Below are 27,030 nucleotides of genomic sequence, written 5' to 3'. Positions count from 1 at the left end.
GTCCTCTGTGCCCCGCCAAAAATATTATGCGCCCTCTTTCTTTCTCCTCCTATTTAAACCCATTCGGTTTCTCTCTCACTCTCATTCTTCAGAACCAACACAACAAACTCTCTCTCTCTCGCATGCTCAAATTTGAACCAGAGAGAACAACACCACTCGCACTTCACGAAACTTCACGCCCTTCACACTTCACGAAACTTCACGCCCTTCAGGTTAGCTTTCTCACTCAACTTGGTTTCTCACTCAAATAGCGTAGCTGTAATTTTTCTGTGTTGGTATGTGATGTTATTAATTAGTAGCGACTAGTTGCTTGAATCGGAGTGTTTAGATCTGAGGATGAACCGCTATTGATTGATTTAGCTCGCCTGTTTTTGCGCATTTGAATTTCGGTGATTGTCTTGTTTTTTTATTGCTTTTCTTTTATTTAATTTGATTTGGTGTGATACGTGTTGAATCAATAAGAACGATAATAAGTTCTCTGTTTAGTTGCTGAGAAGAATTCTCTATTAAACGATCTCGTTAAGTTGCTCTTTTCAGTTCGGCTCGAATGGCTCTCGTTTTCCCATGCGTGTCGAATTTTTAGTTATTTGATTTGATTTTTTTTCTCCTTTTTTTTTGATATTTTAAAGATTTATCATTAGTACTGTAGTAGTTATATTTAAGTACTATGTCCATGTCCGAAGAAAAAATTCATCCGATTAGAAACACTATTGGCGCGTAATTTTAGCAGCCTTTCTACTGTGGAAATTTGGAATTCAGGAAGAAGTTATGGTCAAAACGCACCGAATTGTTTGTCAGAGATTTTTCAAGATATTTTAATGGAGTCAATGGACATAAGCAGAATGCAAGTTGCTGAAGTGCTTCTGGGTTAGAAAAAAGAAGAAAGGAGCTCGTGCTGTCTCGCATCATCTCTTGGCCATAAAAAAAAAACAAAAATAAGAAAAAGAAATTGTAGTTAAAGTAGGAGAAAATGGCTTGGCATATTTAGGTGGTGTACGAGTGCATGACCTTTTTACTTGCTCGGTTGGAATATCTTAAGAATTTCTCTTACTACTAGTGATGCAACCGTTTTGCGGGTTAGTGGTCCCCCTGCTAGGTGTTTGTTAGTTTTGTTTCTCTGAAAGCTCTCTACGAAAATCCCCTCATTCGTTCCGTAGGGATGCCCTTTGGCAACTTTGAACTTTAATTCAACCTGTGAAATTGGTTTCTAAAGTCCTTTGGCTCATAGTTCGCTCCCTGTCCTTTGTGTGTGTGGAGTGGAATGGAAATTCGTAAAGAGAAAACGTCATAAATAATGATATTATTATTAGTATTGTTATAATATATGTAAAGGCCAGGGAAAGAAGCGGTAGAATTGAATTGGGGCCATGGCTTCTTCTAAAGATAGGCTTTTCAGTTAAAGATGGTTCTCATCTCTCTCTATGTGGATCAAAGCAGCACATGTGACTCAATCAGGTACCCATGTGGTTGAGTTTGTGGATACCCGGAATAATGGACCCTGAAACTGTTTTCTCAAAGTTTCTTCTGTTCCTCTCTATACGATAGATTTGCTAGATGTAGTGAGCTTTTCTTAGGGTTCCACAACATGTCCGGATCAATTTCCATGTGACAATGCTTATTTTACCCATCTATGCGTAATGGGGACGCCTTTCTAGAACACAATAATTAATACTTTAGTACAGTATGTCAACTTCAACCTTGTCATTATAGGATGAAGTATAGTAATCAGAATTAGCATTCAGCATAGTCCTCCTGGGTATATGGCGAGGATGAGATTAGCCATTCACAAAATTTACTATTAGCCTAATTATCTGATAACCAGAGTTAATTAAGAAAATTATGCTCCTCATTTCTAGTCTCAACGGTTTTGTTAGAGTTTTGCATGACCTAGATATGTAAGACCTATTGATAGAAATTTGGTCCTCAATTCATTAGTGAGCTAATTTTTAAGATTTTAGTTAAATTTATTCAATTCCAACATAATTCCAGAGCTTAGTGTATTTGACCGTGGTCATAGCTCTTTCTAAATATTGTGAAATGAACTCTGCCTTTTTAGGACCTCTTTTACTCCGTATTTTGAGTTATTTTTTATTTTAATAATCCACCTCAAAATCAAATATCAAAATTATCAGTATAAAATATATATTAAAAATAAATTAAATTATATATATTTATATATAAATATATTAGTAGTTGATTTTAATAACTAATTTTAATATGTGAATAATATTTTTATTTAATAATTGATATTTTGTGGATAGAATACAATCATTACATGCAGAGATAAACTTTTGCGTTTTGTTTTAAATTCACGAGGGCGAGACAATTTCTCCTAAGGTGTAATTATGAAAATGTAGATTTTAATATGAATATACTACGGGAATTATGGTAACTATCTAAAATTTGTTAAAATTAAAATTATATTTTTTTATATTTTGATAGTTTTTTTAAGATTTAAAAATTATGATTTAATAATAAAAAATTATTTTAATTTTAATATTATAAAAATTCTATAACGACTACTCTGTCAATGTTTTGAGTTTTGAGGGATGAGAAAAATCACTTGTCAAATAAATTAAGAAAAATATTATTTGTACAGTTTTTAATATTATTTAATTATTTTTTAATAAAAATAAATTTTTATTTTTTAGATTCATATTTATAATTAAGATTAATTTAACTTTTAAAAATTAAAATTTTTTTAATTTCCTACTCGTTTCATAGTTAGTTTTTGATTTTTGTTTTTATGTTTCTTCTTTATCTGTAACACGATTTTTTTTATCTCATTCTCCGCTTCTTTTTTGTAGTGTTTATAATTTCTTTTAATGATAACACATTTAAAATTATTAACTTATACAGAAAATATTTTTGAAATACATCCAAAATCATAAATTTAAAATTTAAATTTAAACATTAAAAAACAATTGTAACACGTCTAAAATTATGAAATGATGCACAAAATATTTCTAAAACACATTCAAAATCATGAATAAAAAATTTAAATTTTTGCAGTGGCCGTAATTGCAGATATAACAGTGTTGACAATTTGAGGATTGTAATTCTTTAAGTTGTTCTTTTACCTAAACCGTTCTCCAATGTAAAATAGGATGTTGTACATGGCATGCAAAATTAATGTGATTGAATAACTAAACAGATACATACGGTTAACTATGAATCACTTTCTCTTAAACACATTCAAAATACCTGAGGTCCACCCCGACAAAAAAGGATTAGCGACGCTGACGAAGATTAACGCGACGAAGAATAGGACGAAGCGAGGATGCAGACTGAGCGGTGAGGAGGAAGGCGACGCCAAGGACGAGCGAGGCGGATGACAGCGTTGCAGAGAAACGGCCAAGCGGAAGAATGGCATTGGGGATGACGCGGCGATGCTGATGAATATAATCGTACGAGCGAATTAAAATCTTTAATTTTACTAAACTTATATTTTTAGAAGTGTATTTAAATAATAATCTGTTAATAATTAAAAATAATAAAACAGAAACAAAAATTTTAAATTTTAAATTTTAATTTTATTTAATTTGTATTTTAGATGTTTATTCAATTTTAAAAATATACTAAATTTATTTAAATGTGTTTATTTTATTTTTTTTAATAATTGTAACAAAAAGTTAAATATTGTATAATTTTTAAAGAATACCTAAAATGATGAATAACAGAAAAAGAAAACTCTGAATTGCTGCTTCGAATTATGTTAAGTGAAGGACTAAAATATTGATAAAAAAGAACCATATTTTAACAATAAACGATGATTACGAGTCTTAATTCAATAATTTTTGTTTTATTTTTTTTAATATTTAAATAAATAGATTTAAATACAAATATTTTTCAAATTATTAAAAACCAAAAAATTCAAAAATATATTTAAAAATTAAAAAGAAATTAAAAAGATGAGTTATGACTTCTAATAATTTTTCTTTGACAAATTATCAACTCCTCATCAAAATTGGTATTCATTTATAGTATATATACAAGAGAAATGTAAATGTTTTATAAAAAATATTATATAATACCTGATGGTCCTGACCTTTTCTAAATTTTTTTTCCCATAATTTAGTCCAGATTATAATGCATGTATATCCGGATGGAAACTAAATAAAGGAGAGCGGCCTCTATTTTTTCCACCCTTCTTTTTGGCCGTCGTATGCGAAACTTTCTGACTTTGATTATTGTGCAAAAAACTGTCCTGCACTGGTGCTGCGACAGATACTTGGATTAAATATATTAATTAACAATTCTCACCATGTTTCTCCTAAAAGTCAATCACATATCTTTCCCAAGGAAGCAGCCGCACCCCCTCTTAATTTTGCCAGCTCACTCTTCTTCTGTTATTCATTTATATGTTGACGTCATTCTTACTTATCATTGGTGAGCGGGACTGAGGGAGCATGGTTGTAAAATTTTCCCAAGAAAACCGCTTTTTCATGCTTGGTGGATAAATCTCCACAAAACCTGTATCGAAATAGGACAGTAGTGGGATTTTATTTTTCATCGTGTGACATTCCTTTTTCTTCGGCTAAGTATGCTTGTTAAATGGTTTATACTGTCTTTACCAAAAATGGAATGCTTTATCCCGTACGTTGTATTTCATTTATAGTTCAGGCCTGGACACATGTTTTTTATAATTGTGAATATAGATAGCCATATGCCCGTATGTTGTTGACTCCTTGAAACTTGAAAGTGAGACATGCTATCCACTGTTGCATGGGGATTTATCATGGGGATATTTTCAACTGAATAAGTTGGATTATTACACTGTCAACACTGTGTTAATATCAATAATCCCCTTCACCTCAAAAATGCAAAAATAAAAAAAACATGAACACTTATAAACATACACCTGGTAGGTTTTCTTTAGTTCGAGTAGAATGTTGTGGAGGAATGGTATTCTAATGATAAGTTGGAATTTTCTTCAAAATTGATGTCATCCTAGGGCTGCTAACGGGTTTTTATAGGAACAGAAATATGTACTCTAGAAATATTCTCTGTCCCTATCTCGTATCATGACGGTAATAAAATTTTAGATATTTTCAACTGAATAAGCTGGATTATTACACTGTCAACACTGTGTTAATATCAATAATCCCCTTCACCTCAAAAATGCAAAAATAAAAAAAACATAAACACTTATAAACATACACCTGGTAGGTTTTCTTTAGTTCGAGTAGAATGTTGTGGAGGAATGGCATTTTAATGATAAGTTGGAACTTTCTTCAAAATTGATGTCATCCTAGGGCTGCTAACGGGTTTTTATAGGAACAGAAATATGTACTCTAGAAATATTCTCTGTCCTTATCTCGTATCATGACGGTAATAAAATTCTATATTATAGCAAATTCACAACAAATTCCATGTTATAATAAAGTATAACAAAGTTAGCATGATAATTCAGTATTATAACAAATATTTAGAATTTCATAATAAACTTAGTATTATAACCTAATATCTCAATTCCATAGTAATAAAATTTAAACTCGAAACCTAAATTTAATTTCATATTAACAAAATTTAAACTCTAAACCTAATTTCATAGCAATTTTATCGATGAATTAAAAATTAAAACATATGTTAAAATCAATTTTATCAATTAACAAAAATATCCAACTTATTGCAAAGTGGCCGGCTATGAAACAGAGTTATCGTGGTTAGTAGAGGTGGTGCAGAGTCGTCGTGGAGAGAGGCATCGTTGAGCAGAAGTGTTGTTGGCATCGTGGAGCATAGGCGTTGCTGGAGTAGAATTAAAGTCGACATTACGGATATGAGGCTCGTTGCGGAACGGAGGTGGAGGCAATGACGAAGCTGCAGTGAGTGACGCAACAAGAAGAAAAAAGTGAGTGGCAACAATGAAGTAAGAGCCTATAAAAGCCGGTGAGATAGTGAAAAGGAGGAAGGAGACTAATGGGATTGTGAGAGAGTGTGTGAAGTGACCGAACAAGAGAGACCGGTGAGATCGTAATTTGAGAGAATTAAGATATTTTGACATAATATATATATATGAAATTATTTTTGTAATTTCATATTCACGGACATTAAACCGATACATAGGCAACGAGTACTTCTATCTTTACCAAAAATGGAATGGTTTATGTCGTACGTTGTATTTTATTTATAGTTCAGGTCTAGACACGTGCTTTCTATAATTGTGGATATAGATAGCCGTATGCCCGTATGTTGTTGACCTTTGAAACTTGAAAGTGAGACATGTTGTCCACTGTCCACTGTTGCATGGGGATTTATCATAGATATTTTCCACTGGGTAAGCTAGATTACTACATTGGGAACGTCAACACCGTCTTTATATTGATAATTCCCCTCATCCCAAAATTGGCAAAAACAAAAGAAACGTGAACACCTATAAACACATACCTCGTAGGTTTTCTTTAACTCGAGTGGAATGTTGTAGAGGAATGGCGTTATAATGATAAGTTGGGGCTTTCTTCAAAACTAATGTTATCCTAGGGCTGGCAACGGATTTTTACGGGAATAGAAATATGTACTCCAAAAATACTCTCTGTCCCTATCTCGTATTATGACTGGTACTAAAAATTTCATATCCCTTGGATATTTGAATATCTACAAATATCTATGGCTTAAAAAAAATTTAAATTATAATACAAAGTCAATAACTCAATGTTATAGCAAATTCACAACAAACTCAATGTTATAATAAAGTTCAGTAATATAACAAAATCAGCATGATAACAAATTCAGTATTATAATAAATATTTAGAATTTCATAATAAATTCAGTATTATAACCTAATATCTCAATTCCACAGTAATAAAATTCAAACTCTAAACCCAAATTAAATTTCACATTAACAAAATTTAAACTCTAAATCTAATTTCATAGCAATTTTATCGATAAATTAAAAATTAAAATATATATTAAAAATCAATTTAATTAATTAACAAAAGGAAAAGTATAGGGTACTAATATACTATTTGCCAATTTATTGTCAACAATAATTAATTATTATATTTTAAACACATGTATAAAGAAACACATTCAGGAAATACATTTATAAAGACACTTCCATCAGATACAGCTATAAAAAAGACAATTTTATTAGACACATCTATAAAGATACTTCTATTAAGCACAGTTATAAACAAGAGTTAGTAGAAGTTGACAGAAATATTGTTGATAACGTAGCAAAATTATTAACAAAAGTATCTAACTTATTGCAAAGTGGCCGACTACGAAACAGAGTTGTCGTGGTTAGTTGACGTGGAGAGACTCATCGTTGAACAAAAGTGTCGTTGCCATTGTGGATCATAGGCGTTGCTGGAGCAGAATTGAAGTGGACATTGCGGATACAAGGCTTCGTCGCGGAACAGAGGTGGAGGCAACGACGAAGTTGCAGTGAGTGACGCAGTAAGAAGAAAAAAGTGAGCAGCTACAACAACGAAATAAGGGCCTACGAAAGAGGACCGGGTGAGGTAGTGAAAAGGAGGAAGGAGAAACTAGTAAAATTGTGAGAGTGTGTGTGAAGTAATCGAATAAGAGAGGCTGGTGAGATCGTAATTTAAAAAAATTAAGATATTTTGACATAATATATATATGAAATGATTTTTATAATTTCATATTTACGGATATTAAATAGATACATACCCAACCAGTAGTTCTGTCTTTGTCCTCGTTCCATTTATTATACTGATATCCGTACTTGTCACCCGCAACAAAATACTTCCCAGACTGCTCTCTAGCGGGTAAATTTCAGATATCCGCTCCGCTGGAGAAATGGCCATCCCAAACATGGGAAGAAGAAAAGCTTAAATGTGGTAAATCCCATCTTTTCAATGTAACTAATTTTGTAATCCACGTTTAGTATACTTGTCCAAAATAAAACACTTTTAACATAGGTTCTTAGAGATCACATGGTAAGTTAACCCTTAATATATTTATGTGTACATGTCTTTGGGGATGGGGCCCGTGAACATTGTGGCACTGGCACCGACCCTAGTTAGCTGCATGTATGACAAATTTATGGTTTTGATGGAACTCCCTGGTCATTGTGTATCTTTCATGGGTCCCTGCTTTGAAAAGTTGAATCTCACGTATCTGTCTGGCTCGGCAATAATATAGAAGAAAAAATATTTTAATTTTAATTTTTTCAATTATTTTATAAATAAAATAATTTTAAGTTTTTATATTTTTAAAAATATATTTATTAATTTTTACTCATTCAGAAATTTAAAATATAACAAAAAATAAATTAAGACTCTCCATTACCATGGAAAAAATTCCCTCGCATTCATAAGGAGTGGAAAACAAATAACAAGGATGCAAAAGCCTTTTTATGTTAATTAGTACTAATTTTGTCGCTTTTACGTGGACTTCATTCATTTAGTCATATGCTTTATGCTTCATTATCATGGTTTTCGTATTCTTTGCCTTTATAAATCTTTGCTCTCTATCATTTTAGCCTTGTTAAAAAAAAGATTTTATAGCTATTAGTAAAGAGAAATGCTAGGAGCGGTAATTTTGATATTTAATCATCAATTGGCTATCAATAGTATTTTTAATAGTGCGAAATTACATCTAATAAAAAAAATCACTCACTTTTATTTTGATAGTTAAATGCTGGTCAGAAAATACAAAAGTTACTGGCCCTAAACTTTTTCATTAGTAAATACTAGTATGTATCACAGTGAAATACAAAGTTGCATTAATAGCGGCGCATTCTCTTTATTAGTTTTTTTTTTCTCCGTGAAATATTTATTAGTTTTCTTCTTGTTATTCTTCTTTTCCTTTTTGTTCGCTTGTTTGTTTTTTTGCTATTGTTGCGACAAAGGTTTGGTGGCTTGAGGAAAATAAATATGACTTTCATAAATGTGGAACTTGTTTGTTGCTCAAAGACATCCAATTAAATATTGTCAAGTAATTAAAAAATATTTTAATATAATCACTTAATATTTCAAAAGTCATGTAATTATAAGCACATGATTGAGTGACTAACTGGCTTTTATGCTATATTATGAATTTTATAAGTTGGTGATGTAATATATTGTCTCAACTCGGTGTGTGGAGACATTTACAAATTATATTTAAAAAACAAAGCTTGAATATTAAGAAAACATGTAAAATAATAAAGTAAAAAGTTAACTTTTTTTAAAAAGTTCTCTCTATATTAAGCTTTTTCAAAAAATATCAAAAGAAAAAGAAAAAAAAAACAATTATTCTTCTATAAATAATCCAAACAGCCAGGACACCATCCACCTCCACCAAAAGATCTTTACACCATTCTTCTTTTACTCTATTTGTTATATGTTTTTCTTTCTGAAATTATGATTTAAAAGAGAATGTAAGTTACAACTTACAAAAAAAAGTACATTATTCTGCATAATATAATTCACAAACAAACGGGTGCAAATCTTCGAAGAGGGTCTGCTGTCACGCTATCTTCTCTTTTTATTTTATTGGGAATTAATGTGCCTAATATCCTAAAAAGAGTGAGATCAAATCCTCAATTTTGTTACTAAGAAATAATTTTACTAAAGCAAAAACTAGAGTATCAATTTTTTCTCTTATTTTTAATTATTATTTATTATTAATAAACAAATAGCCCAATCGAAATCGTGAAATTCATTTTTTTTTGTTTTAGAACAAATAGAAAAGGTAATATTAATTTTTTGATATCTAATTTCGCTAGATAGACAAAGAATGTGAACCACTCCCAATTCTAATAGTTATAAAAAAAATCTCAACCTCATTTCACTTTTATCTTTTACCTTTTTTATTGCTTATTTTCATCCACACCAAACTCTAAACTCTATTTTCAATGTAGTCTCCCACTGTCACCTCCTCAGAAACGCTGTCCACCGTCACCGGTCAAGAAGCTGTGGTGCGCCACTGTCGCCACCTCGCCCACGCTGTTCCATTGCTGCTCCACGCTGCTGTCTCTCCTCCATGTTGCACTGCTGCCTTTCCTCCATGTTGCACTGCTACCTATCCTTCACGCTGCGCCGTCGCATCTCCATCTCCCCTGAAACCTGCAAAGTTCCGTCGCTAGCTCTACCCCTGTTCCCGACGAGTGAAATGACCGTCCATTGTCCCACTGTGTCGCGCATAGCCGCACTGCCCTACTGCTTTTCTGCGACGCGCACTCCTGCCGAGGAAGAAGGCCGCTAGTCATACATTCGCACCGCAACGATGCGACGCGTCTCTACTTCGTCCCGTCTTCATTCACCTAAATGGTATGATCCAAATAAACATCCATATCTTAGTGAAAAAATCATCCACATACATAGTAAAATAAACATCTTGCCGAGCGTGTGCATGCAGAATCAAACAAATCAAGTAAAATATCAATGATATACCCAAATAAATGTCCACTTTAAAATGAAAAGAACCATCCGCATACATAGTAAAATGAACATCCGACTTAGTTGATAAGAAACAAGTAACGAGACAATAACTGCGGGATACCGGGGTCGCGATACAGCAACAGCAGCGGTGGCACAGAATTACGAGAGAGTGGTTGCAGCAAAAATAAAAAAGATATTCAAAATTATTATTAAACCTAATTAATTCAAAATTTGATTTTTAAAATTAAAATTAGGTTTATTTTTTTAATTTGTTAGTTACATTGTTTAGAAAAAGTGTTGTTCCTCTCTACTTTCTCTTCAGATATTTCAAACATTCTTGTGAATAAGGACCTCACATCTCAATTCATTTATGAAAATTACTAGAATCTATCAAAATTTATTATTTTTTGGCTATTATTTAGTCATCTATTCAATTTTTTTACTCTAGTTCTTTAATTTAGTAATTTAATAATATATTTTATCCTATATTTTTAAATATTGATGACTAATTGATGATTAAAAACAATAAATTCTAATGTCCGTCTAATATTCTTTTTTATTTATAGTGGTGTGGGATGCAGGTAGCCAAAAACAATAAAAAATAGCTATATACAATTTTTAACAATAATATACGGAAGATAATAAAAAATAGCCTAAATAGTCCAAAACTATCGTATTTAGTATTTATTAATTATTGTTAGAATAATTGTGCAATTTTAAATATAATAAATATATAATTACGGATATTATATATATAAAATTATATATGTTATGTTATATAAGATAATTTTAGATATTATGTCCCTAGTAATAGTATTACCAAATTTTAAACCATGAGTATAGGATACATTGACCACAACACACATCTAACAGTTCTAATTAATGATAACGTGATAAATTTATGAAATTATATCAAATTAATTTCAAATTGAAGGAGACTTTGATGTATTGAAATACCTCAATTTAAAATTTATTTGATTTAATTTTATAAAGTTAAACCAATTAAGACCGTTAGACATATATTGTAGTATTACTTAACTTGCCATATTAACAAACTCTGATGCTATCAACAGCAAAAGTGATGAAAAGATTAATGTGACCAACTTAAAATATTTAAAAAATAAATTTAATGAAAAGAATTTATCGGAAACTAATTTAAAAAATAAATAATCTTTTAAAAATAAATTTGATTATTATCTCTCTAAATCATGCTGTTGATATTTGATATTTATTTATTATTTTTATTTTTATTTTTATTTTTATTTTTATTTTTTGCCTTTTAACTTTGATTTGATGTCCATAACGTCTGGTCGAGTATCTGATTCTCAGCTTGGAGCTTTGGACATAGAAAATTTTTAAAATTTCAAATCATTTTCATGTATCGAAATGTTTACACAAAAAAAAAAAAAATTGTTGATATTAAAGATCATGTGGTGAGAAAAAATAACTTATTCCCGCTCCATTCTCTTATATTCTATCTCCTTTTACCGATCCAAATATATCCTCCAAACAACACATCAAAAAAGCATAGAATATTGCAGAAAGCAACAATACTAGCTAAAAGCAACAACAAGAACGAGAAGATAGTAGATTCAAGGAGCTGGGGACCTGAGCCTCACATCCTTGGGATATGGCGTATCGCCTTGCTTTGCCCCAAAAGCTGACTCCCACTACACACAATCAGACAATCTCCTAAAGTTGCATCCTTTTCGGTATAAAGATATTTTATATTTATGCATTTAATTATATATTATCTTAATAATAATAAATATATTATATTACAAAGTTAGTAATTTATAAATAAAATATACAATAAAATTTTAAAATTAAAACAAACATTATAGTTGTTGCACAATTATAGTCCCAGTTCCATTCTGAAATTTCAAACAAAGATTTTATCCCATCTATATCCCAAAGATATTTTTACCCCTATCTTCGGATATCACGATTCACGACTGATATACACGTCAAATTCTCGTTGACATCACTACCACCACTCCTGCTTCTTTCTTTCAATGCTTTTGCACTATATCCATGGGTCCTCGTCAAGGTGGCGTAACAAAAATTATTTTTGGGGTGAACATAACGATAAATAATCCAAGTTTTGATTGAACACTTTGGCGAATAACTTTTTGCGGTGTTTTTTCCTTTTTTTTTTCCCGATCTAATAATTAAGTTGTCCATTTATTTTCCTAACAAATTTAAAAAATCGATCTCCCTAAATGTAATCGTAAGCTTTTAACTGGCTTCCGACCACGATCATTGAAGTTCAATTTTTGAAGCAAGAAGAACAATGGCCTATGACTATGAGGCTATCACGTATTCCAAAAGCACATTTAGGTGCAAAGATAGATGCCATAGATGCCGTAAGTTGTAAAGCAAGAGAATATTTTCTATACAAATTGCTGGCTACGTAGACCTCCCAAACCCCATAGGAATCTGCATAAACACTGCAAAACCAGTAGTAGCACAGCCGCACAGGCGGAATGAGAATCAAGTGAGTGGAGAAGAGGCTTTTGAAGCCGAATAACAACCATAAGTAGTTAGTGTTTATATAATAATAATAATAATAATAATATTATTATTGACTGAACGTAATGGAATGGACATAACTTTGGAGAAAAAAGTAATTCGTATCAAAATGTAGCTTGAAATTTAGAGTTATTCTTCTAAGTTTTAACTTTTAAGAATACATCTCATATCATGAGGCCAAAACTATTTTCCAGATAATTATTAATTATTATGTAACTGTCACCTTTAATGTAAGAAAATAATCCTTGCGGCTAGGCCTATGCTTGTTTGCAAATACTACTGGTTATTTGGCAATATATTCTTTTTTACGTTCAAGAAAAAAAAAAGTTAAATTTGAGTATTCTATTGAATGGAGTAAATTAAACTAGAATATGGAGTTTACTCCATAGGATATCAACAAAAACTTTTTACATATTGTTGGAGGACATTTAATATTTATTTTAAGGTAGAAACTAGAAATTCAGTGCAGTCGAGTTCACGTGAAGTTAATAGTTGAGAGCCATTAGATAATTTAGTTGAGCTCTCAACCATCAACTTCACTTGAAGTCGATTACATCTAAGTTTTTACCTTATTTTAAAATAAATGATAACTGAGGTCATTTATATTTATAAAAATTTTGAAGTCTTATACCTGAAATGAAAATATTAAAACCTTATTTATTTAGCGAAGAATGCTAAAATACTAGTAAATTTTGTGATTTATAATTACTATATTTTTAATTATGTAAAATTATATCTAATAATATAAAATTATTTTTTTTTTTTATTAATTAACTATTCACCAAATTTTAATAAAAATACTGCTCCTTAAATTTTTTCTAATTTAATTACATGGCTAACTATTTTAAAAAAGATTGTCTTGGTCATACAAATCCCGTTATTAAAGGTCTGTCTTTCTTGCGATTTCAATAGAAAGGTTAAAAGAGGTAGGAAAAGGGTTCCGATGGAATGGAACATTATCATTCTTTTGTGTTGTGAATTCACAAAAATATTTTTATTGGTGCATATTACATATTAATCTGTACCAAAGCGAATAATAGTATAGTATTAATATTAAAAATAGAATAAATTATTTACAACAGATTTGGAGAAAAAAGGCAGAGCAAAGCTATATGTGTTGGAGTTGGAGACCTTGGGGCTTGGGTTGGTTCTGGAATATTTTCAACCCTTTGTTTATGAGTTTTTATTTTTAAAGTAAAATGTTTTTCTTTCTGGTTTCAACAAACTCTTGGGTGTCACCTGCATGGCAGTGAGGCCATATGTGCCTTATGAAGCTTACACGAGGATTCCACTGCTACCACTTTTTTTTCTTCTCTCACCATGATAATTCCCTGCCATTCAGATTCTGTAGATTTCCCACTCTCTGTTGGTACCCTCTTTGCTTGTATTTACTCCTCTCACCCTGACCCAGCTGGAGATTGACGTGTTGAACCACAACTGTCTCTTGCTTTCACTTTCAGCTTCTGCTGAGTTTGAAGGTGTCTTGTGAGCTGGCCTGTGAACTTGTTCCCGTAATATTTTTTTTTTCTTTTCTTTTTTTTCTCTTCTCTATTCTATTCTATTGACTTCTTGACTAATTTCAATACACCCTCTTCTTTTCTTCGCAATGTGTGTTCTTTCGTCAAACACTTCCCGTGATTTCCACTTCCATCTCTGTTCCCATTGTTCTCAGCTTTGCTCATATTCCATTCAAATACCAGTCCCAGGGATGCTGATAATTCCATTCCGATGTATAACTTTATGAATCTGATTTTTTCCAACTCATTGGCAAATCCTGTTGCCTTTTGTAATTTTGTAGGTACTAATTTTCCCTTTTGATTTTCACTGATTGGAAAATTTTCCTCTGTTTATTTTTGTTCTTGTCACTACTCAGTACTCACCAGCGTTATACTCTGTTCTGCTTGAAACTAAATTTGTTTTTGACAGTGTGTTAATGTTGTTTGCAAACGGAATGCAGGGGAGGCAGTTCAACTGCTCGTGACATTGATTTTGAACGCCAATGGTTGGATTCCAGAGTAGTGAACACATGCCTGGGAGCAAGTGTAACGGTAATTCTAATAATTTTCCAGGTCGAGTTGAACGACTCGTCAGAGGAAGAGAGCTAAGAAAAAATAATATTTATAATGTTAATGGCGTTGCTGAATATTTTGAGCATGACCTGCGCTTGGGAGAAGAAAATAATTACTGTGTTGAACGTTCCCTAGAAGGGGTAGCAGCATCAAAGTCTCTTTGTGAAAGGGATGATGGGAAACCTTTCAGGCAACGGCTTTTGGTTGTTGCCAACAGGCTGCCAGTCTCAGCTGTTAGGAGAGGTGAGGATTCATGGTCTTTGGAGATAAGTGCCGGTGGCCTTGTTAGCGCTCTCTTAGGTATGTGGTCATGAGGCTCCTAAGTTTTCATATTATTTGATTGAATGAGTTTGTTACCGCTTAGAATATAGTTTTATCTAACACGACTATGATCTTTGACAAAGGTGTGAAGGAATTTGAGGCAAGGTGGATAGGTTGGGCTGGAGTCAACGTGCCTGATGAGATTGGACAGAAGGCACTTACTAAAGCCTTGGCTGAAAAAGTAATGAGCTTCTCATTCACAATGTTTAAAAGAAATTGTGTATTTTATTCTCCTGTTTCTTTAGTACGTTTATGATATATTCTTTCTCATGCTTCTGACCTGTGTTGCAGAGATGTATCCCAGTGTTTCTTGATGAAGAGATTGTTCATCAATATTATAATGGCTATTGCAATAACATCTTGTGGCCCCTTTTTCATTACCTTGGACTTCCACAAGAAGACCGCCTTGCCACCACGCGTAGTTTCCAGTCTCAGTTTACAGCATATCAGAAAGCAAATCAAATGTTTGCTGATGTTGTTAATGAGCACTATGAAGAGGGTGATGTTGTTTGGTGCCATGACTACCATCTTATGTTTCTTCCACAATGCTTAAAGAAATATAATAGCAACATGAAAGTTGGCTGGTTTCTACACACCCCGTTTCCATCTTCTGAAATTCACAGGACTCTGCCATCTCGATCGGAGCTCTTGCATGCAGTTCTTGCAGCTGACCTAGTTGGGTAAGCTCAACTTAATAGTCCATTTAGGGATCACATTTTTTTGTTTGTTTGTTCATTTATTTATTTTTTACCAGTCATCTAATTTTCCTTGCTTTACTTTTGAATATGTTTGATACAAACATGCTTAGTTATTAAAAAGATTCTCTCATGTCACCATGGGACAGTTTGGGAATGGAAATTGTGCTATGAAACTTAGATATTTGACCTCCATAAGTTGTGCTAGGCCTTCACAGCCAACATAAAACTTTGTCGAGCTGATCTCACCTAGTGGGCTTTGTTAAAGTTAAGGTTTTCTGGGTCTGGAATTCCAGTGATGAATTCACTTCTGGGCCATAGCCAAAACCACTACTTGACCAAACCAAGTGGCAGTAAACAATTTAATGCGAGCATTGATCTTGCTTTCAGAAAACAGAATACTTTATTTGAAAGAAATCAAGTTTTCTGTACTAAAGACAGGGCGTATTGCAATCCCCAAAACACATTTGTTTATCCAATAAATTTGTAAAGAATATAAGGAGTAGTATGCTTTCTTTGTTTTTACTCAATCTACAAAAGTACTTATAACTACAAAATTTTAGTAACATTCAAGAAGCTTATGTAAACAAATTCTACCAAAAATGCAATCAAAGTGTTAATTGTTTCATTGCTGTGGTCATATAAATGGCCAGAGTAGCCCAAAACCTTTCAGTGTAAAAAGATTGACAGATCTTGTGGTTAAATGGTGGTATGCTGCTCTTCTCTTGTTCAGTTTGACATTCTTTCTCTTCCAGTTTCTTTTAGGTTCTGTGCTATGTGATTCCCCTACTTCATGCTAAATGTTGTCCTTTCATTTTTTGAGATTGTTATTGCTTCTGACCTGGATAAGTATAACTTTTGCTGACAGCTTTCACACCTATGATTATGCACGGCATTTCGTTAGTGCATGTACACGCATCCTTGGACTTGAGGGCACTCCTGAAGGGGTTGAGTATCAAGGGAAGCTGACTCGAGTTGCTGCAGTATGTGCTCACAGAATTTGTCTATATTCACATGCTTTAAATTTTCAGTCAAAATTACTTGTTGACATTTCAACACATGAAACTATTCTTAAATATGATTACTATAAACCTTGAACTCTTTTTTACTTCTGTTTTCCTTGGATGTCAGTTCCCAATTGGTATAGACTCTCACCGATTTAAACGAGCACTTGAACTTCCTGAAGTCCAGAAGCACATCAAAGACTTAGAAGAAAGATTTAAACACAGAAAGGTACATCTTTTACTTTGTGAATCAGCTGCTTTTACTGTTTATATCATACTATATATATAATTTATTATGCTTGTTGGTGCTATTAACTCAGATTGTTTGGATTTACATTTCATACATATTACATCATTCTATAAATTGAGGATCTTAGAGTCGTATTAGTTCCACCAGCTTAAATTAATGTGATTTCGAACAAATTAGATAGACAGAGAGGAAACGAAAAATTCATTAAGACTCGCAAAATTGCTGACCACACAACCCATTACTCCTGTAATCTATTATCTAGCTGAACTTCAATTCGTTTACTATACACCTTGTAGAGGCAGTAATATAATCTGGCACAATTACCTCGGTGTTCAACTGCTGTTGCTTCAAAATGTTAATAACTATACTATAGACTTTGTTGAATTTGTTTTGGAGCCTAATTTCTGGAATTCCTTGACTCTTTTAAGTTTTAAATGTATTGGATTATTTATGTGAAATTGCCTATTATGAAATCGAGTTTCTTGGATTTTGAGGACAAGTAGTTTATCTTGTCCTCGTGCTACATGGTGGGGTTATCTGCGGGATTAAATGTCATTGTACTCTATGTAAGAACAAAATTTCAGAAAAAACAAAAAATTAGATCAACGTCTTGTTTAATGAACTCTGCTACACTTTTATGCGCCTTTTAATGGAAACAAATAGAAATAGAAGGAATAGAATGAATGACTGAAATCTGTAAGATATGCAGGAACTAACAGTAGTTTCTGAGCAAGTATAGAGAGCTCAGTACTCGCAAGCCTGAACCTTAATTCTTGCCTGAAATGGATGAAAACACCACCCTTACATAGTTCCATCATATAACCCTAACTCGCCTTTGTTCTTTTCCAAGTACTGCAGAAACTTTTGTAGTAAGTTTACAACTAGAGACTACTATGATTGGCTGAATTCCCCTAGGTTCCTATGATCATATCAGCTTTCCTCTGCCACTTTTAATCTGACAACTAACCATTTTTCCATATTTATCACTGCTGTTAGTCTTCTCCGTTGTCCTCATTTGACTAAGCACCTTTGGCAGGATTCTTCTATTGATAATATATTTATCTAAAGGAATAATGATTTATGGGGATAACCACGTCTATAACAGACTTTCATTCTTGTCTTTCTTTTTCCAAAGAAAAAATTCTTTTAAAAAAGTATATAAACTATAAGAGGGTTGGAATTGTCTACTGATAATATATTTATCATTTCTTAATCAGATTCTTCTGCCAGTTTGTCACAGAGGAAGCTAACGATGTCAATCTGGCAACTATCTGTCATGATTGTGATTTAACTATGAAATTTCAACTTATGGTGCATTCTTCTAGTAATTAGGCATTAGTAAAGGACTACTGGAGTGCTATTGTTACAGAGTTGCTTTCACTATAAGTTGCATTTGTTTTGCTATGGGATGCCAGCCAGATATTCTTCTTTATCTTGTAGCATCGTGCTTCTTTAATTTTGATCTAATCTAATCATCACTTTACCACTTTATGCCTTGACAGGTAATGTTAGGTGTTGATCGCCTTGATATGATCAAAGGAATCCCTCAAAAAATTCTGGCATTTGAAAAATTTTTAGAAGAGAATCCTGAGTGGCGAGAAAAAGTTGTTCTGCTTCAAATTGCTGTCCCAACAAGAACAGATGTTCCTGAGTGTATGCTGCATAATTATTCCTTTTTTCAACTGTTTTAGTCTATGTTAGAGTAAGCCTGTTGTTTTGATAGGTTGAAGATCATTTTCCTATATCTGAAAGGTTGATCTAATTTTTGTGTGCACTATTGCTATAGCCTACAGTATTATATTGACAAATATATATTCAACATTTAAGGGTCTAGAGATCGAAATAAATAAAAGTAAAGGAAAGAAATAAAAAAACTATACATGCAACATGCAACAAGTGTGTCATGTCATTAGCTTTCCATTTTATCTACTTCATGTTTTCATTGCTAGGCATGGTTTCTACTGCTCTCTCACTTTCAATTTTACATTAAGTAATAGCTCTCCTAAAACCTAAATCTGTATTTCTTATTATCTAAATAAACAGAAATGTGAAACATGCACTCATTCTTTTATTTCTTTCGTATTACCAGATCAAAAGCTTACAAGCCAGGTTCATGAAATTGTTGGTCGCATCAATGGAAGATTCGGATCATTGACTGCTGTTCCTATACATCACCTGGTGTGTTCCTTTAATATTCGTCTGTTGAAAATTATATTAATGCTGATAGAGTCATCACATATCAAACAGGATTATTTTTTCGGTGAATCTTCCTAAAATCTCACTGGAGTATGTAATTCATCAGTACTGATTGCATATAATTTTCTTAGTTTCTGCCATGTGATGTGTTCATTTTACACCTTTTATTAGGATCGATGAATTTATAATTAATGTTAACTTGTTTGTCGAATTAAAGGGTAAAATATGGGAGGTTGGGCACCTTTGTTGGTTCATTTAATGCACCAGCTCATATGAAACAGTATTATGCATAAAAATTTACTTGTCAATCAATGAAAATGTTCAACATAGACTGATTGATTAGTAGGCGATAGAAATGTCAATAATTATTTTGAGATTTTCTTCTTGATGTTATAACATTAGGCTGGTTCTTTATTTTGTTTCTGGACTCTTTCTCCATGTAAGAATAGTTAAGTAGTATGTTGGAAATGTTACTTATCATGCACTCTAAATAGGTACTGCCTTTTTCTCCATTTTCTTTAGCTGTTACCACTGACTGCCCAGAATGAACCACACATATCGAACTCCTTTTAACTTTAAAGCATTCAAATTTGTTACACATTTTGTTATTTAACAATTATGTGTGTTTGTGTGTGTGTCTATATATATATTGTAAGTAGCTCCATATGCTAGATTTTTCTCATATACAGTACTGTTCTGGTTCTTATTCATAGCCTTGCAAATTAGAGGAATGGCCTGCTTTTAGAGATCTGGAAGTGCTGTGTATAACAGACTTTCAGCTACCAACCAATTAAAACATGATAAGTCCAATTGGGTAAACAACTAACTATTGGCAACAATACTGAAAGTTATGATTTTCTCATCATTGAAAAAAAATTGGCCTTGGTTAATTTAAATTTTGTACTGATTATCGTGTGCCTTAGGAAGCTTGCTTATGAAGCTAACAATGGCCAAGGATAGGGCTGTATTAATTACTATGAACTTTTAATGGCCGCATACCATACCTAAATAACATAAATCATTTTTACATGTGTATTCTGATTATTGACATACATCGTTTGTTTAATATTAATCACGTTGCTATAGCTGATTTAATGAATTTTCTATGCCTGCAGGATCGATCTCTTGACTTCTATGCATTATGTGCTTTGTATGCTGTTACAGGTACAATCTTGTGATTTTTTAGATTTTTTTTTTTATTCTGAAGATTTCCTGTGAATAATTTAATGTCAAGTTGTTAGGTGGAAATAGTTAGCCTCAAGAAATGGTCATGTGTTTGTGTACACTATAAATGGAAATTTCAGTGCCCTTTTTGACATGAGTTCATATAATTTAATTGCCATCTGCAATTCCTTTCAAGCTCTTCATGAGAATTGTGTACACCTGTTTCTCTCTTTAAATATATGTGTTTATGTGGTGAGAAACTGCTCTAATAAAGTTATAGTTTGAGAAGGCACACTTGCCTCCAAATCCAAAATGTGGTTTGCATATTTACCTTTTATTTTTATTTTTTTTGCCGATATTCAATTTATTGCAGTAATTTTTTCTGCTAAATAGCATGTTCATACTCTCTCTGTTTCTTTCCCAGATGTTGCACTTGTCACATCATTGAGGGATGGAATGAATCTTGTCAGTTATGAATTTGTCGCTTGCCAAGCTAAAAAAAAAGGAGTTCTCATTCTTAGCGAAGTAATTACAGAAACTTAATGTATTTATATTTTATTATACTTCTTCTTTCCGGGATATTTTAAAGTTGAATCACTTTTTGGCGGAGAATAGATTCTAATGTGAGAAAATGGAAACATCTAGGCTTCTGTACTCTTACATTTTGGGTTATCAAACATTGGTTTCAGTTGGCTTTAGGCTGTTGCAGATAATCTTTTAACTAGGGAGTAGAGATGATAATATTACCCTGAAAAGAATTTTCAAGCTACATGCTGTGTCTATTTCATATCTTTCCAAGGCCACTTTTTAGTCACCATTACAACTTCAAATGATCTTTAAAATTTTCTCTTATTTAATTTCCTTCTATGAAATACTTTCAATTTTCAATCAGTAGTTACTTTTCCCTGCATCTTTTGAAAAAGCTCTCAAATGGCCTTGCTTAATGAGAGGCAGGGCCATGTTCCCGAACACCATTTGTTCCCAAATGCCAAATCTCTTGCAATTTGCAATTGTCTGCAATTGGATGAACGATATACTAAGTTTCATCTTTGCTTCTTGAAAAAATTGTAGACTATTTGTTTAATCTCTGTTTGTAGAAGGATATTGATGCTTCTCATCTTGGCATTTAAAAGTTTACTTTTGCATATTTGGTTCTCTTATTTAGATGTATATGTGTAGTGGATTATTTAAACATGTATGTACACTGTTGATATAGTAACTGACTGCTGGAATTCTTCCAGTTTGCTGGTGCTGCGCAGTCTCTTGGTGCTGGGGCAATTCTGGTCAACCCCTGGAACATCACAGAAGTTGCCGCTGCAATTGACAAGGCTTTAAATATGGAACCAGTGGAAAGAAAGAACAGACACGAACATAACTTTGAGCATGTAACACAGCACACTGCTCAGGAATGGGCAGAAACTTTTGTCAGGTACATTGCATTCTAAATATCTTTTTATCCTTATTATATGTTGGAAGTTTGCAATTTATAATGAGGGTGACGTTTCTTATCGGAGCCTGTTCTTTTTAGCCTGCATTTTAGACTCTTGTGCAATAATAACAACAACAATAATATCCTATCTTTGATTTTGTTCAAAACCTTCTGTTACTCGGGGGAAGTTATAAAACTCTGCTGATTGGATTATACTTTCTTTTCAACCACTACTTTTTATACCATAGATGTCTGCTTTTAAATTCTGAACTAAAATAATTTAGCAAAGAATAGATGCTATGCTCGGGATTTTATGTTAGATCAAGAGTACCATAATGCACCTCATCTTTTAATATCTGCAGTGAATTGAATGATACTGTTGTTGAGGCACAGCTAAGGACAAAACAAGCTCCACCCCGACTCCCAACCAAGACTGCAATCGAACGTTATCTGCAGTCAAGTAACCGATTGCTCATTTTGGTATGTTGTCTTATGAAGCTTGTGACTTATTGATCTTTCAGGAACCCTTTTAGATCTTCTGGTTTAAAACCAAACATTTTAATTCTTGTTTGAATGTTTCCTTGTTGCTACTTTACAAAGACAGAAAAGCACTTGATTGCAAACTATCAATACATTTATTTTTTCTCTTGAAAACTAGGAAAGTTGCAATGGAGAATAGATCTGAAGCGTTATTACTCAAGTGAGAATAATTGGCTGAAAGGGAAAAAATTGTGATTTCAAAACAGAAATATTTCAGCAGTTTAAAAATTAAAACCAAATAGGAAAACCAGCAAGATGCTTGGTGGATAAAGGATAACTGTTTTAGCACCTCAATAAGTCAAAACAATAGCCGTCCAAATCTTTTAGGGGTTGTTTGTGAGTAAAGTTTTGGAGGGAGTCGGAGGGGAAGAGAAAGCTACAAGTCCTCCAAAATCCTCCCATCCCCTCCAAACTTTTAACTCTCAAACAAAGACTAAAAGTTGTAAAGAAATGAAGAGGCAAGTTGAGGAAATGAATCATGCAGTCAAGACTAGAATTTTGATTAAATGGTCTCTGGCCAAGTGTGCTGTGCTTAGATGAATTTTCTCATTTGAGGAATGTACACAATTTTTCATTAATAATAAATCATGAAAAGTTTCATTCATTTTGTATTTAAGCATGTTATCTTGACATGGTCATACCGACTGTAGGGGTTTAATGGAACTTTAACTGAACCTGTTGAGAAAAGAGGTGACCAGTTTAAAGAAATGGAGCTCACTGTTCATCCAGAACTGAAACAACCCTTGAAAGAACTTTGCAGTGACCCAAAGACCACAATTGTTGTGCTAAGTGGAAGTGGTCGAGCAGTTCTAGATGAAGTAATTCTCGTCACATTACTCCCTTCTTTGCAAAATATTCGATCAAGTTTTAACTTATTGTTGTTACAGAACTTCAAAGAGTATGACTTGTGGCTGGCAGCAGAGAATGGGATGTTTCTAAACCCTTCAAAGGGAGAATGGATGACAACAATGCCAGAACAGCTGAATATGGAATGGGTTGACAGTTTGAAGGTTCTCATTTTGAAGCTTCAATTCTTTGGAGTGTGCCTATTCATGATATTGACTTATTCTGGTGATCCTGTGTTTCCAGCATGTTTTTTTGTACTTCAGGGAGAGAACACCGCGGTCGCGTTTCGAAGAAAGGGAAGCTTCACTTGTATGGAATTACAAACATGCAGGTTGTTTTTCGTTGTGTTTGAGGGGACATTTTATGTTCTGTTCTGCCTCTTTTTTTTTTTCACTTGTTAACTCCTTACAACCATCATAGATGTTGAGTTTGGAAGAGTTCAAGCAAGGGACATGCTGCAGCATCTTTGGACAGGCCCAATTTCTAATGCGTCAGTTGAAGTTGTTCAAGGTAGCAGATCCGTTGAGGTGCGAGCTGCTGGAGTTACAAAGGTGAATTCTTCTCTCTGTTAATTGACTTCTCTGTTATGTTTTCACCTTAAAATTCTCAAGATGATTAATCTCAAAGCTCTGTACCTATTACCTGATTAATCAGGGAGCAGCTATTGACCGCATCCTGGGTGAGATAGTCCACAGCAAATCCATGACAACACCGATTGATTATGTCCTCTGTATAGGACATTTTCTTGCAAAGGTGAGTTTGATTTTCATTATTAAGTCCAATTATTTGTTTACTTCTATCAGCATATGCATGTATGTTTAATGTTGTTTACTCATATGCTAAGAAAATCTTACAAGCTCTAGATGATTTTCATTATGTATTTTTGGTTTAAAATGTGTTTCAAACCCTGTTGTTGTGATCCATTTTTCGTACTTTATAATTAACTGATGACCATTTGAAAGAAACCGCAGATAAATTCTTTACTATTGTAAATCCAAACATTATAAAAGTCACTACACATTTGTTTGGGAGCTGGGAAAAATAAGTCTGATCCGTCAATAATCCTATATATTCAATCTCTCTTACTTTAATTTTGATGAATAGACTTGCTCTTAAACTGAGTGGTGAACACAATGGTAGGAACTGAACTTAACATTACTGATTGCAGCAGGATGAAGACATATATGCGTTTTTTGAGCCCGAGCTTCCTTCTTCCGGTGCGGCTCATTCACGAAGCAAGGTAACAGATGGAATCAAGTTTCCAGGTGAGAAGCCATCTTTGAAGATCCCTCCTAACAAAAATGGAACAAAGTCATCTCAAAATAAGGCACAACGGCCTGCTCCAAATTCTGAGAAGAAACCAACCAACCATGTCTGCCGTGCACCACGCCGGCCTGCGCCTGAAAAGATCTCTTGGAATGTGCTTGACCTGAAGAAGGAGAATTACTTCTCTTGCGCCGTTGGACGAACGCAAACGAATGCTCGGTATACACTTGGCTCTTCAGATGACGTTGTTGCATTTCTGAAGGAACTAGCTGGTGCTTCTTCAAACTCTGTATTTCAGAGTACCTGAGTTTAGATTCTGTGGTTTTTGTACATGACCTCAGAACTTGGCATATCCCTGGAACCTACTTCCTTGTCCCAGGCCCCAAAGAGAGAAAGGAATGCAAAGGAAAAAGGAAATTAAAGTCTTTCTTATGGGAGGACGAAAAGGAACATCGACATTCTCAAATTCAATAGATAAAGAATGTAGGTATCATAGTCTCAGAATTCCTTGTATATGTTCTGCTGCCTTCAATTTAGTCATGCTCATTTCTCTATTGTAGTCTTGTAGCCTTCTCAGAATCCTTCTCTAACGAGTAGTTTAATAAGGGTTTACACTCTTATATATCCTAAATTCCGAACATTCAATTCTTTTTTCTTTCTTAAGCATTAGGAAGATCTTTTGGAGAATGTTTTAAGTGGATATATCATTATCGATTTATTAACAATAGTCGCCAACTTATGACCTAATTGCTAGAGACTACTTTCTTGAATTGAAAACATGGTGCATGTTATTACCGATTGCTCTTTCCTTCACTTGACAGCTGGATTTGTCTTCAGCTTGACCTTTTTATGTAACCTTCTATTGAATAAACTAATGTAGACATATAAAAATGAATATTTGTGTTTGGTGCATATTCAAAGTTGTCTTTAATGTCATTTTGCACCGTTTATCGTAGAACACTTCTGTGTAATTTGGATTAGCTATGATGTTTTATCAATAATTGAGCGTATAATTAACACATACATTATTTAACGAATGAAGGATAAAATTGCCTAAATAAGGAGTTCAATCTATTTTTATATTCTTTTCAAATCATATAATTGAATTCAAATTTCAATAGGAATTAAGTCCCGTCTGTAACATCATTTTATTACAAAACACCTATATGTTTTCCGAAATTTTCAATTAGATAGATGTTTAGAGAAACATTTAGAAGGCCATATCATTATTCTTAAACAATTTCAAACTTGCATATGATGAATCTGCTCATAGAAAATGAAAAATCACACTCGTCATCTGAGTGATACCTAATAAATGATACCATTTTCCCCTCTAATTGTGTTCTGAAGTAACTTACCTGTTTACTTTTCATATTTTGTAATATAAAAATGTTATTTAAATATTAAAATGGATAAAATCATTCACCAACAAAAAATGATGGGGGAGTGAGATTTTTATTTAAATAAATAAAAAATATTTTATTTACTAAAATAGACATTTTGTAGTATTTTTACCAAAATTCATCACATCATTTATTTCGTTTATAGTGTAAACAAAATAAGATTGCCGTATAAACGAGATAAGGTACAAAGCAACGTGGTCGTATCACGTTTATACACGTGGTATATAACGACCTTATCTCGTTTATAGTGTAAACGAGTTATGTGCAATCTTATTTCGTTTACATTGTAAACGAGATAAAACTAAACCCGTTTGGATTTTTTTCACCCATTTTTTAAACTTTTATCCAATTTTTACCCTCTTCTAACTATATTATCGACTTACTCGGCGAGCATGGCGCGTACAGATGCACATGATTCGGACATCAACCGACTGAATGGGACATGACACATCGTAGGGGCAACCGAATTTAAGGTTAGTGTTGTTTTATTTCTATTTATGTTAGAGCATACTAGCATGAGGATCCGTACACTTGCACAGGATCAAAGTTTTGTCAATATTTTAAAAAATGAAATCATTTAATATACCCAAGATATCTTGGACAAAAAATTATATCTGATATTAATATTATAGTTTTAAAAAAATATCATACTAATTTGATTGTTAATACAAGGGAAGAAAAAAAGATAATCAAATACTTTACATTTGTTTACAGCAACTATTCATACCATATGGCAAATACATAGATTAACTAACAAGTTCACATAGACACATAATATACATATTTTAAATTTTAGAGAACATACATATACATAAACATCATAGTTGAAAATTCAAAATAAGCTAGAATCCATAACTTGACTATATCACATCATTTATATAGGACACTGTGTACAATATCCCTAGTAAAGTAGAAACAAACAAAAGAGAACTATCAAATCATGCTAGTCTTTGGACATAACTAAAAAAATGAATGGGACAGACA

General features: G+C 32.8%; 1 protein-coding gene across 5 annotated transcripts; it reads left to right on the top strand.

Moving 5' to 3' along the window:
* LOC130941832 (alpha,alpha-trehalose-phosphate synthase [UDP-forming] 1) lies at window positions 1-25,390 on the top strand. 5 transcript variants are annotated; one of them, XM_057870434.1, is made up of 18 exons: window positions 1-212; window positions 14,821-15,232; window positions 15,337-15,434; window positions 15,545-15,933; window positions 16,817-16,931; window positions 17,080-17,181; window positions 18,705-18,855; window positions 19,292-19,380; window positions 20,514-20,562; window positions 20,987-21,087; window positions 21,804-21,991; window positions 22,354-22,471; window positions 23,182-23,349; window positions 23,419-23,541; window positions 23,621-23,708; window positions 23,798-23,928; window positions 24,032-24,130; window positions 24,546-25,390. In XM_057870434.1, exons 2-18 carry the CDS (start codon window positions 14,863-14,865, stop codon window positions 24,948-24,950), a joined length of 2,784 nt encoding a protein of 927 aa, XP_057726417.1. In that variant the 5' UTR covers window positions 1-212; window positions 14,821-14,862; the 3' UTR covers window positions 24,951-25,390. The 5 variants fall into 5 exon arrangements, with proteins under 5 accessions (XP_057726417.1, XP_057726418.1, XP_057726419.1 ...); XM_057870435.1 differs by having other exon boundaries at window positions 75-212; window positions 14,790-15,232; XM_057870436.1 differs by lacking the exon at window positions 1-212 and adding an exon at window positions 11,861-12,043.
* The last annotated feature ends 1,640 nt before the right edge of the window (window positions 25,391-27,030 follow it).

Source organism: Arachis stenosperma, chromosome 7, assembly GCF_014773155.1.
Source record: "Arachis stenosperma cultivar V10309 chromosome 7, arast.V10309.gnm1.PFL2, whole genome shotgun sequence".
NCBI lineage: Eukaryota > Viridiplantae > Streptophyta > Magnoliopsida > Fabales > Fabaceae > Arachis > Arachis stenosperma.
This window is presented reverse-complemented; position numbering and strand designations above follow the sequence as displayed.